Consider the following 12,091-nt stretch of genomic DNA (forward strand, 5'->3'; position numbering starts at 1 on the left):
AAGGGAGTGGGCTCACCAAGCTGTGGTGAGGGATCAGCAGATCTTTAAATTCCATCTGCGGTTTGTGCGGTCGGTGGGGAAAGATGCGCAGCCCCAGGAAGTAACTCACAGCAGCAGAGCTCCTGCCATGAAATGCCGTGCAAGAGGGACTGCCTTTCTCCAGGGGCTCTGGAAGAAGTCTCAGACCCTTTGAACTCCCTTGGCAGGGCAGTGTAAATGCCTTGTTCAGCCAGGATGTGTCCAAACCCTTCTGTGCGGGGCTGGGAGGGGAGGGGCTGCTCAGAAACATGCACTGCAAATCATGTCCCCTCTGAGGCTCAGGGGAGGAAACTGAGGGTGCTGAACTTCCTCATTCTTCCTCAGAAAATAGGATTTCTCCCAGCTCTGATGATACCAGACGCACACTGGGTATTTCATTGCTGCTTTTTATGCTGTAGAAACATTTGTACTCTCTCACTATGCACATACGTGTAGAAAAAAAGAGCTGCTGTACATAGAGTACCAGTGCTTTCAACTTCATGTAATCTCCTGCTGAATTTGATCAAAACCTCAGAACGTGAATTATACAGACAGTAGTAAAAAGACAGCACAGATCCTTTATTTTGGCTGCTTCAAACCCAGAATATGAATAGAAGGCTCTGCTTTATTTCAGTGATGATAAAAGGCAATCTTCAGGTCTTAAATTTGAAAAAAAATACAAGCTGATGTTAAGGTTGATAGGAGATATTGTATTGTAGAGGAGTAGAAAATGGGAGCAGGAGTAGGAGTAGAGAAATGAAAAGGTGGAGTGTAGGAGGAGGAGGGTGGGAGTAGAAAATGAATTGTGGTGCATCCATCAGCATTTCAGCATTGTGGGAGATGAGATAAACCTAATGCTGTCATTTGTAGATGCAGTAAAATTTCTTGTACTGAGCCATCACTGTGCTGAGCTGTTTGAGGAGCAGGAAGCTCCCTGCAGCAGCTGAATGGGTGGGTTTGTCCACATGACATTGCCTAAGGGCGGTCAGCAGCGTTGGGGTGCACTAGGAGAGCAGTGCAGGCAGGGTTAGACACTTTCATTGTGCATGGCATGTGTTGCTTTGACTCTAAAATCTGTTGATTCAATCCCCAAATTCTTGACAGAGAGGATAAATTCTAAAATGAAAAGGGGCAGATCACATGTGTGTGGACTGGGGCCCTACAGAAGAACTCATTCACCTGGGTGGCTGTGCCAAAGTCAGAGTAGACTACCAGGATTACTCATCCCAGGAAAGTGCACAGCATTGTCTCATTGGCCTTCATCCTTCCTCCAACCCTCAGCAGACCTGGTCCCAGCTGTTGGCATGCAATAGCCAAAATCTCTGCAGCTCAGCTCTGTCTGTTGCGTTGTGAGTCACAGGGCCCCGCTTGCTGAGCAAATGCAGCATTTGGAAGGTTCTGGTATCATCTTCTCCACCTGCATGTCCCTCACATCTCACTGCAAACTGCTCTCTCTGTATGCACTGCCAACTTTTGAGCTGCAAGAACACCGTGACATGGGGCACAAAGGTGGCAGAGCCCTGCTGAGAAGGTAAGGGGAGCGGCAAATGTCACGTAGGGCCAAGAAATGGGAATACCATCTGTATCCTGCAGAATCACCTGGGCTGAACTACAAATGCACCAGGGCTTCCTAAAATCCCCCAACAGTAGCTTTCTTCCCAGTTTTCACAGTTGGCATCTGACAAAGGGAAGCTTTCTTTTTTTCAACATCTGCATATACCAGTAGAGTTCAGGGAATAGCATCCCTACTTTGGACAAAATAGAAGAGCAAGGACTGCAAGATTTAAAAAAAACTCCTTAGAAGAAAGCCTGGGTAATAAATCCACTTCCTTTAGCAGGATGGGTGCCAATCTGGCTCTTAGACCCCCCTTTTATTTTTTTTCAGACACCAAGGAAAGAAAAAGAAAATGTTTCTGTGTTCTCAAGCACTTCTTTTGTTTTGGCTCCCATTTAAACACATCCATTCGCTGCGCGTCCCTGGCTGCTTCTCACCATTATATAACCTCTGCTTCTCCAAGGCAGGGTGCTCTCCCTTATTGCAGGGCAACTACTGCAGCCGAGTTGTGTAACACTGCCACAGAAAGCTGTTCCAAGCTGAAACGTGGCATGCAAGTTATTAGGTTGAACTGGGACTACTTTGCTTTCTTTTATTTTCTTTTTTTTTTTCCTTAAACTGAAAAAAAAAAGGCCTGAAAAAAAAGGTGTTTTCTAAAATTCGTGGGCTAAACAATAAAAATTTGTGGGTTGAATCCTTTAAAGGATTGACAAAACATAGAGATGACTTAAAGGCCAAGCAACGCTGAAATCTGATGAGCAGCCAACCTATAATAAGGTAAAATCACCTTTGGCATTTGATGAAATAAACATGACAAAAGCAGTGCTTTAAAATGTGATCAGTTACTATGCACTTATGCATATTTTGCACAAACTCTATAGTTAGGTGTCACCACATATTTTAAAAAGCGTTTTGATAATAGACAGCGTGAGTATCTAGATGTATGAGCTGACAATAAATTACCGTGGCCTAAATCCAGCCTTGTATTCTCTCTCCTTCATTATTGCTACACATTTTCAGAAAATATTTTTATAGGAACAATGAACTGCATTTAAATAACATTAACACTTTCTGCCTTGATGCAGAGAGGAGGAAAGGGTAGCAGGTTTTCTGGCTCAGCTTTGACAGTTACCCAGCTCTGCTGGTTCATTGACATGCAACGTCAAATGCCGTGGCTGGTTGTGAATTTTGTGACTTACGAAGCCATGTCTGAAGTATGTTTTTTAAAAGCACTCCTCCTACTGAAAACAAAACAGATTTTCTAAAATGTAGAGTTTGCCAGTTTGAGCAATTGAATGTTGAGTCGCGTCTCATTCTTGGGATTATTTCCCTAGCTTAGGCAAATGTCCTCTTTTTAAATTTAAACAGAATAACACTTCTGTGTTAAATCAAACATATATATATGTGTGTGTGTGTGCGCGTGTATATATATGTATGTATCTTTGTATGTTGATGGGCAGGGGAGGCAGAGGCGATGCGTCCTGTGACTGTTGCCTCATCGAAAAGGGAGAATACAAATCGTAATGAATTGAGTAGCCCTGGGGTTTGCCGGGAAAAATATAAAGTATGTTCAATAGTTGACTTAGGATGAAATTATCCCGTGCTCCGTGCCTGCTCACGGAATAAAACACACGCTCACGGTATGAAAACACGCTCAGCCGAAGGGGAGATTCATCACTTCGGGAGGTGCAGACACTTTCTGGCGAGGAGCCGGCCAGGGAAGGAGGAGGGCGGGGGGAGCGGGGCAGGGCAGCTGTCGCACCCGCGGTCCGGCTTGCGGGGCTGCCAGGGCCCCGCACGGAGCCGGGGCGCCGGTGGGAGCGGGGAGACGCGCCCCGAGGGATGCTCCCAACTCCCCGCTCATCCCCGCCGGCGACACGCACGGGCCCGTCGATGCGGGAGGCAGGACCCCGCCGGCAGCGACTGGGGCAGAGACACTCGCGGGGGAATTTTGCGTGGCCACCCCATCGCGGCTCGCCGTGCGAGCACTCACTGCCTTCGGGCAGCCCCGGCCGCGGGGGCACCGCCGCCGGCCCGCTCGCCCCTTCTCTCCCCGCTGCGCCGCCGGGAAACAAAAACCACCCAGAAGCAGCACGGGGGGCACCGGCACCCTCCAGGCGGAGCAGCCCAGCGGCGGGAGGCGGGCGGCGGCGCGGCGCTGCCATTGGCGCTGCGGGGCCGTCCCTCCCCGCCGGGAGGAGGAGGAGGCGGCTGGAGGCGGGCCCGCGCGGGGCGGTCGCTCCAGTCGGTGCGCGCCGGGCGGCCGGGTCGCTGCTGTTGCAGTTGCGGCGGAGGGCAGGGATCCGGAGCCGGGCAGGGGCAGGGTTTAGGGCGGCGGGGCCGGGAGGTCAGGCCGGAGGTCTAGGGCGGCGGGGCCGGGAGAGTTGGCGGTCGCGCCGTCGGTGCCCCGCCGATCCGCGTCCGGAGCCTGCATGGGGCGGCGGCGCTGAGCCCAAGCCGCCCCGCTCCCGCCGCGCTCCCGCCATGGCCGAAGCACCGCAGCTGGTGGACATCGACCCCGACTTCGAGCCGCTGCCGCGGCCCCGCTCCTGCACCTGGCCTCTGCCGCGGCCGGAGTTCAACCCCCCCAGCTCGGCCACTTCCAGCCCGGCGCCGTCGTGCGGCGGGCAGCCCGATGGGGCGGCCGGAGCCGCGGCCGGGGCCGGGGCCGCCGCCTCGGGAGCGCTGAGCGCCGACTTCATCAGCAACCTCAGCCTGCTAGAGGAGAGCGAGGACTTCGCGCCGCTGCCCCCCGCCGCCGCCCCCCCGGAGGCTGCCGCCTGCCGCTGCGGGGACTTCCCGGCGCCCGAGGCCGGCTGCCGCCTCCACCCGCCGGGACCGCCGCCGGTGCCGCCGGTGCCCCCGCCCGTGGCCGGTCTGTCACCGGGCCCCGTGCCCGGGCAGCCCCGCAAGAGCAGCTCGTCGCGGCGCAACGCGTGGGGCAACCTGTCCTACGCAGACCTCATCACCAAGGCCATCGAGAGCTCCCCCGAGAAGCGGCTCACCCTCTCCCAGATCTACGAGTGGATGGTCAAGAGCGTCCCCTACTTCAAGGATAAGGGCGACAGCAACAGCTCGGCCGGCTGGAAGGTAAGCGGCGGGTGGTGGGGGACGTCCCGTCGGAGGGGGGTCCCGGGAGGCTCCGCCGCCCCCGGGCGCAGCCGCGGCGCTGCAGGCGGCCGGGCACGCCGCCCTCCCCGGCTGCACGGTGCCCGCTGCGCAGCCTGCAGTGCTCCGGCTCCGCGCTTTCAGTTTGACCTCTCATTCCTACTTTTATTCACTTTTCCAAAGGGAGAACTCCTACGGGAGAAAAGCGTTCCAGCCCTGCCGCTAGAACGCGGGCGCTGGAGGGACCGGGGCCGCCCCCCCGCTCTCCGCCTCCCCCAGCCCTGCCCCGCCGAAAGCAAAAGTTCACGCGGTGTCACGGCGCCGTCCCCGGGCACAGCCGGCAGGAGCGGCGCCGCCTCCTGCTGCCCGGGGTGAGCCCCCGTGTGCCGGGGGTGCCGCGGGAGCTCCGGCGCTGCCCGGCCCCGGGACGCGGCCGGTGCTGCAGCCTGGCGCTGCAGGGCTTTGCCGTCGGGCGGTGGAGCGGGGACAGAGGCAAACAAGGGATGGGGAAAGAGCGGAGGCAGAACAAGGGTTGCAGAAAAACCGTCCGTTTAATGAGTAAGCTGCAGTATTTGACCTGATGGCTTTGTTAAACTTGAGTTGCGGGAGCGCCTTTCTTGGGTTACGTGGTGGGACGGAGCTCCCTCGTCCCCTCTCTCCCGCAGCGCAGTCCCTGCCGTCTGAGCGGAGCGCTGGGAGCAACCTGTTGGGATTTGTGCTCAGCCCCGCGCCGGCTGGAGCCGCAGCGGGTGCTGCCCGGATCCCGGGGTGGGATCTCCGAGGGACCCGCTCGCCAGGTCCCGGGGACCCTCGGGCACGGGCTGCCCCCCGACAGCTGCGGGGCGAGGCGGGCGAAGCTGCGCTTGGGGCTGCGGCGCCCCGGTGGCAGCGCCGGGCGCATGGTACCCTCCGGCTTTGCATCCCCGTGGGTGAGAAAGGCTCAGCGCTGCTGCCAGTGAGTCCTCCTTCTCCGGGGCCTCCGTGAAGAAAGTGTCACCCACCCGTGTGTCCCCGTGCGCGGCGGAGGCAGCGCCGAGTTTTGTGACACTGTTGCGATGGGAGCATTGTCAGAAGGAGCTTGTGCCGTCTGCGTACGGGCAGAGCCTCCTCCGCCCTGGAGGGGTTAAATGATGGCAGAAAATGTATGTGAGGTGCGAGCATCAGCGCACTCTCCTGTGTTCGGGACTTAGTTCCACTTAGTGCCAATCAAGCTCTCTGCTTCACTTTCTAGTATTTGTATTACCTATCTCTTATTTTAAAAAAAGTGTCAACTCAAATCCTGCATTTATGTATTTTTATTGCACTGCTAGGAATGTTTGTTACGTCGGCTTTTTGTAAATTTCTGTTTTTTTAGAAGTAAGCTTTTCGTAAATTTCTAGTTTTTAGAAGTAAGTTTCCTGCTAAGGAAATGCAGATTAATCTGTAACTCAGTTTTAGCTGAAAGTTTTTAGAGCTTTTGAAAGTAGTTTGTTAGTTTCTATTGATGTGTTTGACTAAAAAGTTTAAAGGATAATTGTCTGAAGACATCTGTCATGAAAAACTTTAATAGGAGTGAAGTGATTGATAGTTGACAGCTTTTAAATAAGGTAACTTGTCACTTGAAAGTGCTGCTTTTTTTTTCCAGTGGTATTTTAGTCTCCTTAAGTGCCTTTTCAGAATTGAGTAGAAGAGAACTAAAAGCCAAACAAACCAAAATAAAACCAAATCGCTCCCAAGTTCAGGCGAGCAAGTAAGAAACACTGATAGCTGTGTAACTTACTCGGCGCTTCCTATTTTATTGCTGCTCGTCCTGTGGTGCTCCAGCAGGGAAGAAGTCTCGCACACCTCCCTCTAACAGACTGAGCACATCCTATGCCCACATACCTCCACTGTGGCAGGGAGAGCTGCTCCTGGTAGGATTTTTGGCTGCAATACCCTCTGGTAGAGGGCAATACATAGCCTGCCGCTGCTGGTGGGTAATACGCATGGGCTCTCCTTCCATAATTAAATAGTCACCGTGTTATGCTTGGGGCACGTGTTGCCCCCATCCCTTTGGCTGCATAACTGCCCGGCTGCTTGGAAAGTTGCATGCTTGCAGGTTTTACCACTTCAGCCGAGGAAGTGCAGAGTTTCTCAAACACACTTTCAAGCTGAGTTACCAGCAGCCACTGGGTGTCAACTCTGTGACTGGCCTGGCTGAGGCGTGCAGCTCGTTTGCCTTGTTTATCGCCAATTCTCCACGGCCCAGCGTGACCGAGGATTACTTTTATTTTTTCCCACTTTGGGAGCCGTTGGTTTGCCCGCGGTCTGGGGAGCTGCGGTAGGCGTGGGGCCGGGAGCGGAGCCTGACTCAGCCGAGGGCCCGCAGAGGAGGAGCATCGCGCCAGAGATGAGCACAGATTAGCCGCCGACTTTTCTGCTGACAGAGGGAGCGCGGGTTCCCTCAGAGCCTGGCACTGACTGAGGGCTGGGAGTGCATTGTGCGCTGCTGACGCAGGCTGGGAAACGGGGGGTATTTTTTATTTTCCCCCTTAAATAAAACTTCGAGACACTTTGTCTTTGTGTTGCATGTTTGCGAGTGCAATATCGCATCTCTCAAATTCTTCATAAAATGTATGCACACACAAGAGCTGAAAAAGAATGTGCACTTTGCATAGTGGCAAGGCAGTGTTTCTCAGGCAGAAGTTGAGGGCTGACTGCTCTAGTACTTGTGAATATGTACTGTCCTGATTTAATACATGATATTGAGCTTCTTTTTCGTTTTTCACTGGAGAAAGTTCAGAGGTGTCACCATTATCTGGTAGCAACTCAAAACAGCATCCAGGCTCTTCTGAATAAAAACATTAAAATAAAAATGCCTTTTAAAATAAGGGGGTATGAGCCAAAATATGTTATATTAACGTAAAATTATCAGTAACATGAAATTATTTAAGTAGGTAAATTGTTCTCTGTTATACATACACAGTAGTTTATTCCTGATTTTCTTGTCATAAACTCTGCTTTATAAACAAATCCCCTGTTGAGCTCTAAGGGAGCAAAGTCTCCATGACCCCCATGGGGTGGCTGCCTTGAATGAAGCCCTTGGGATGTGCTCTGCCGGACCTGCTGCATTGTTGGTTGTGAATGAGTGCTGATAGTGACCTGTGTTGCTCAGGGAAAGCGAAGCAAGAACAAGATCTGCTGCAGAGATAACAAAGAAATTGTTGTGAAAGTTACATGGAAGAAGGAGACTTTTCTCCTAGTGTAGTGCTTGAGTAAAAGCAACATTTTGCCTTGCCTGTGATAGTGGGAGACACAAGGCTTAAAACAGAAGAAGCAAGAATTCTACTGCAGCTGTAGATAATTATTTTTTGACACAAATGTGATAGCTTTTTGGCTAATCATCGTACAAAAAATATAAAAAATCTCTGTGATGTGCATATTTCATGTCTTTGCTTTATGGCAAGTGTTGAGATTTATTGTAAAGGAGCTGTCGCAGTTAAGCTTCCTTGAATGGTCTCATCCCTTCAGTCTGCTTTTGAAAATGGGTTCAAATAAAACCCTGTAATGTTTTTGAACAGGAAACATGGAATTTTGGTGTCACTCATCTGGAGGCAGCTGTGTTGTTGATTTTTCTTGGTGGCAAGTTTTAAGGTCCCGTGGGCATATACACCTCCTTGACTTTTAGTCCCAAGGGTGCATGTTCACCTAAATTAATTTGCTGCCATTGTTGAAGGAATGAGGATGGAATATCTAGCTGCAGAGGGATGAATGGTTGTAAGCCTGAAAGCCTGAGGACAAAACAGGCTTTTGGGACAGGTGCTTTGGGTGGCCTTATCATAGGAACTCTCTATGCTCAGCACTATTCTGTAGTGATTTGGTCTCCATGCAAAATGAGTTCTGGGTTGCTCTGGTTCTGTTGTATTTGGTTTGAAAATCACAGGGAGTAAAAAATATTAGAAAGACTGAAAAATCAAGAATAATTTTCACTGAATTTTTTCAAAGCTTTTGAACCTAGATCAAGAGACAGTTTAAATTGTGGACATTTAGATGATTTATTTAAATTGAGTACATAGAATCAGTGTGTCACGGAATAGTTTGGATTGGAAGGGACCTTAAAAATCATTTTTGTGTGGTTTTTCTTACGTTTTTTTTTTTTTTTTTTTGTGGGAAAAATCACAATTGAAGATTGCCTTTAACTCAGGCTGTGTATTCCCTCAGTACTGTGGGCATTTACCTCTGTCCCTTAAGATGCTTCCCCAGGTGATCTGTGGCCCCCCCAGCATGATGTATTGTACATTAATTGAGCACGCACAGGCATATGCAGGTAGAGGTGTGTATGTTTGGCGTGCTGTTTGTGGATTCTGTCGAGGTCAGTGCTATACAATCACACCTTTTACTATACATGTGGCAGCCTCAGGAGCTGGCAGCTGCAGTTGGGTCTGCTCTGCCATGACACCTGGCCTCAGCCCACCCTCTTGGGAGAAAACTCTTTGGTGTCTTGCATACCTGCTCACTGCCACCAAAATGCCTCTTGTAGCAGCCTGTGTTGTCTGTCAGTCACCAGCTTGTATTTTGCTTAGTTCCAGGTGTGAAAGTTCAGCTTCATTTTTGCAGGTGCAAGGTGCTCTCCTCACCTGTGTCTGGATAACTCATGGCTGAACTGTGTCAGTGCTTTTGAGCTTCCCATCAGGGCCTTGAATAATGCTTTAATTTTCCCTTAATTTTCTTTGCCCGTTTTCTGTTTGCTGTGATATCTGTTCAGTTACTTGTATGATTATAGGTAAGACTAAACACCAAAATGAGATGTGTGAGTGGCTTTGTGTAGTGACATAATGAAGTAAATTTTCCCTAAGTGTCTTTAAAGAACTTCAATACAAAGACAAAGTAACAGCTCTCTGCCACTGTATTTTTTTATGACATGCTCAGCTGCTTCCTTATTATCATTATTTTTGTATCACATGGTTTTAGAAGTAGTTGGTGAAGTTGTTTGTTTGGGGAACTGGAGCCTTTGATGCTTGTGATGGAAAGGGGAAGCAGTGTGGTGCAAGGAGATAAAGATTTTTAGGTGAGGTATGTGAGGTTGTTTTCTTTTTCTTTTTCCTTATTTCTTTTTAATCAAATAGGCAATACTTTTGGTGGTTGGGTTTTTCAGTAAGGCACCAGGAATTGTGTAGTCCTGAGATGTCTGCTCATATCTTTTTGGTTTCCACAGCATGATGCTGCCTAAATACGCGCGTCTCTGTTTACTCAACTGGTGAATCATTTTGTAAAATGAGTGCTTGGCTTCTGGAATAAAAATGCTGATATATTTTGCAGCCACAGATTTGTGAAATATGTAGGGCTGTGGCTACAGAAATTCAACTCTCAGCCCCTTCTGTTTTAGGAAGAAGTTCGTATATGAAACAAGGATTTCTGATGGAAATGACTTTAAAACCTTGATTAATAAATAGTAAACTAAGACATAGTGAAGATAACCTGAAATACAGTTTATTGTTTTCCTCTTTCAGAAATATGCAAAAGATGGATATATTTACTTCATTGTCAACTCTTGTGAGACAGGAACTTCAAATTCACTGATGCTGGCTGCAGACAGTTATAGTTAAGCATATGGTAGTGCATACTAATATTTTAATGAATTTTGTAGCATTTTGTTTGTCAGTCTGGTTGCTGAAATGGGTTTTAAATATTGGTGAAACACTGCTCTTGGTGATGATAGGTTGTGCTTCAGAAATTAAGTACATTGGAAAGAGTCACATTTTGAAGAACAGCATCTCTGCTGCTCCATAGTGAGCTTCAGCATGAGTTGAATTGATCTGTGAAGATAAGTGCTATTCACATTTAAGTATTATTTCTAAATATACTTAGTAAACATTAATCATGTGTGTTTATCAAACAAAGGTGCATCATTCCTGCACTGTCATTTGTGATATGCAGATGTCTTAAGTGAGCAGTGCAGCATCATAAGGTTTCTTGGTAGGTCTCCATCCCTAACGGAGGAGGAATTAAAAGAATTAAGGTGCTTTTAAAGGATTGGTTATTATCTTCTAAGATCTTCATTAAGCCTCATGCTTGTTCCAGATTTCAATAGTGGACACTGGTCTTTACTAGATCGCTTAAAATGATGGCTGAAGAGGCACGTGTTAAGTTTTGAAGCACTTCTGTAATGAATTGTGAAGGCTTAGCAATGGTTTGGTTTGTGGTAGATGGGACCAGAAGTGGCTCTATCTTTATACATGTAGTCACTCAAAACCTCCTGGGACTCTGACAGCTTCTGCATCAGACAGAGATTAGGAGTTGCTGGAGGGGTGGAGGGCAGCGCTCGGTTTGCTCAGAGGACTTACTGAGCTGTTAAAGGCACCTTGCATCGCTGCACAGTATCAATGATATTCTAGTTCTGTTTGAACATGTGTCTTGTTCTAGAGTTAATTAAACTTAAAGCTACACATCTTCTCTTGTTCTAGTCTTAGAAACCTAGTTTTTGGGCATTCTGAGAATCCATGCAGTTGGAAGTGTGTTCAGTTCTGTTGCCGCTTCAAGAGAGTGTGCCAGGGATGGCTGTGATTGCATTTCTAAGCAGCCTGTGTTTCTCCAAGTGCTTCACTGGTGTGTGCAATGTAGGCTCACGTTGGTGTGAGCATGTGGGACTCCTTTTTAGTTTTGTCTGGGCTGTTGCTACGTAGGTCCATGGGGTGAAGCTTCTGGGGCCTGGCACATGTGTAGTTGAGAGAATGTGCTGGGAACATGGTCTCTTAAATAGTATAGATTCAGATTTAAATTTGGACTGGTTACGAGAAAAGTGCCTGCAAGGAGGGGTGTCCTTAACCATAATATTTGCTGACTAAATTATATCTTCTGGCTGTGCTCTGTAATAGGTGAGACTTCTTATTTTATTAGCGTCTTAATTTTTTGGTGTCTCTTTCTCAGAGGCCACTTGGTGCCAGGCCTCCATGGTGCTTCTGCACCATGATGTAAAATGATGAATTGGGCTGGCCTCTGCTTCTTGCATGTTGGTGTCTCTCTTAGAAAATGTTAAAATGCCCCTCCTTTAATTTAGTTGCTACCAGAATGAAATTTTCATCATATGCAGAAATCAGGAAATTAAAACCTTTTTTTAATGAAATGAGCAGTGTGCATACATGTAGGAGTGATGCGTGTGAGCAGCCTTTGTGCTGTCCGTGGAAACTGTGGTTCTGGAGAAAGTTGAAAGTGCATAAGGCTGCTTTAGTGCTGCAGTGCTTTGTACCTCCCAGGATTTGTTTATGTGTCCTGTTCAAATTTACACAGCAGAGAAGGTCTTTGCACTTTTTTGGACGGGAAATCTGGAGCACTGGAGAATGGCTATTAATTTTTCCCTTCCTGAATAAGGGATATACACATAATTCAGAATGTGGACTCTAACTGTCAATTTACTGTTGGCAGTCTCACTTGCAATGGCAAGGTGGCAACTTC

General features: G+C 48.8%; 1 protein-coding gene across 1 annotated transcript in view; it reads left to right on the forward strand.

The window, feature by feature from the left end:
- The first annotated feature begins 3,923 nt into the window (after nucleotides 1-3,923).
- Nucleotides 3,924-12,091, forward strand: part of FOXO1 (forkhead box O1) — a 61,321-nt gene continuing 53,153 nt past the window's right edge. Inside the window, exon 1 of the mRNA XM_064715518.1 lies at nucleotides 3,924-4,663. Within this exon, the coding sequence (XP_064571588.1) occupies nucleotides 4,058-4,663 (606 nt within the window). The 5' untranslated portion in view covers nucleotides 3,924-4,057. The remainder of the gene's footprint in view (nucleotides 4,664-12,091) is intronic.

This window comes from Zonotrichia leucophrys, chromosome 1 (assembly GCF_028769735.1).
Source record: "Zonotrichia leucophrys gambelii isolate GWCS_2022_RI chromosome 1, RI_Zleu_2.0, whole genome shotgun sequence".
Classification (NCBI taxonomy): Eukaryota; Metazoa; Chordata; class Aves; order Passeriformes; family Passerellidae; genus Zonotrichia; species Zonotrichia leucophrys.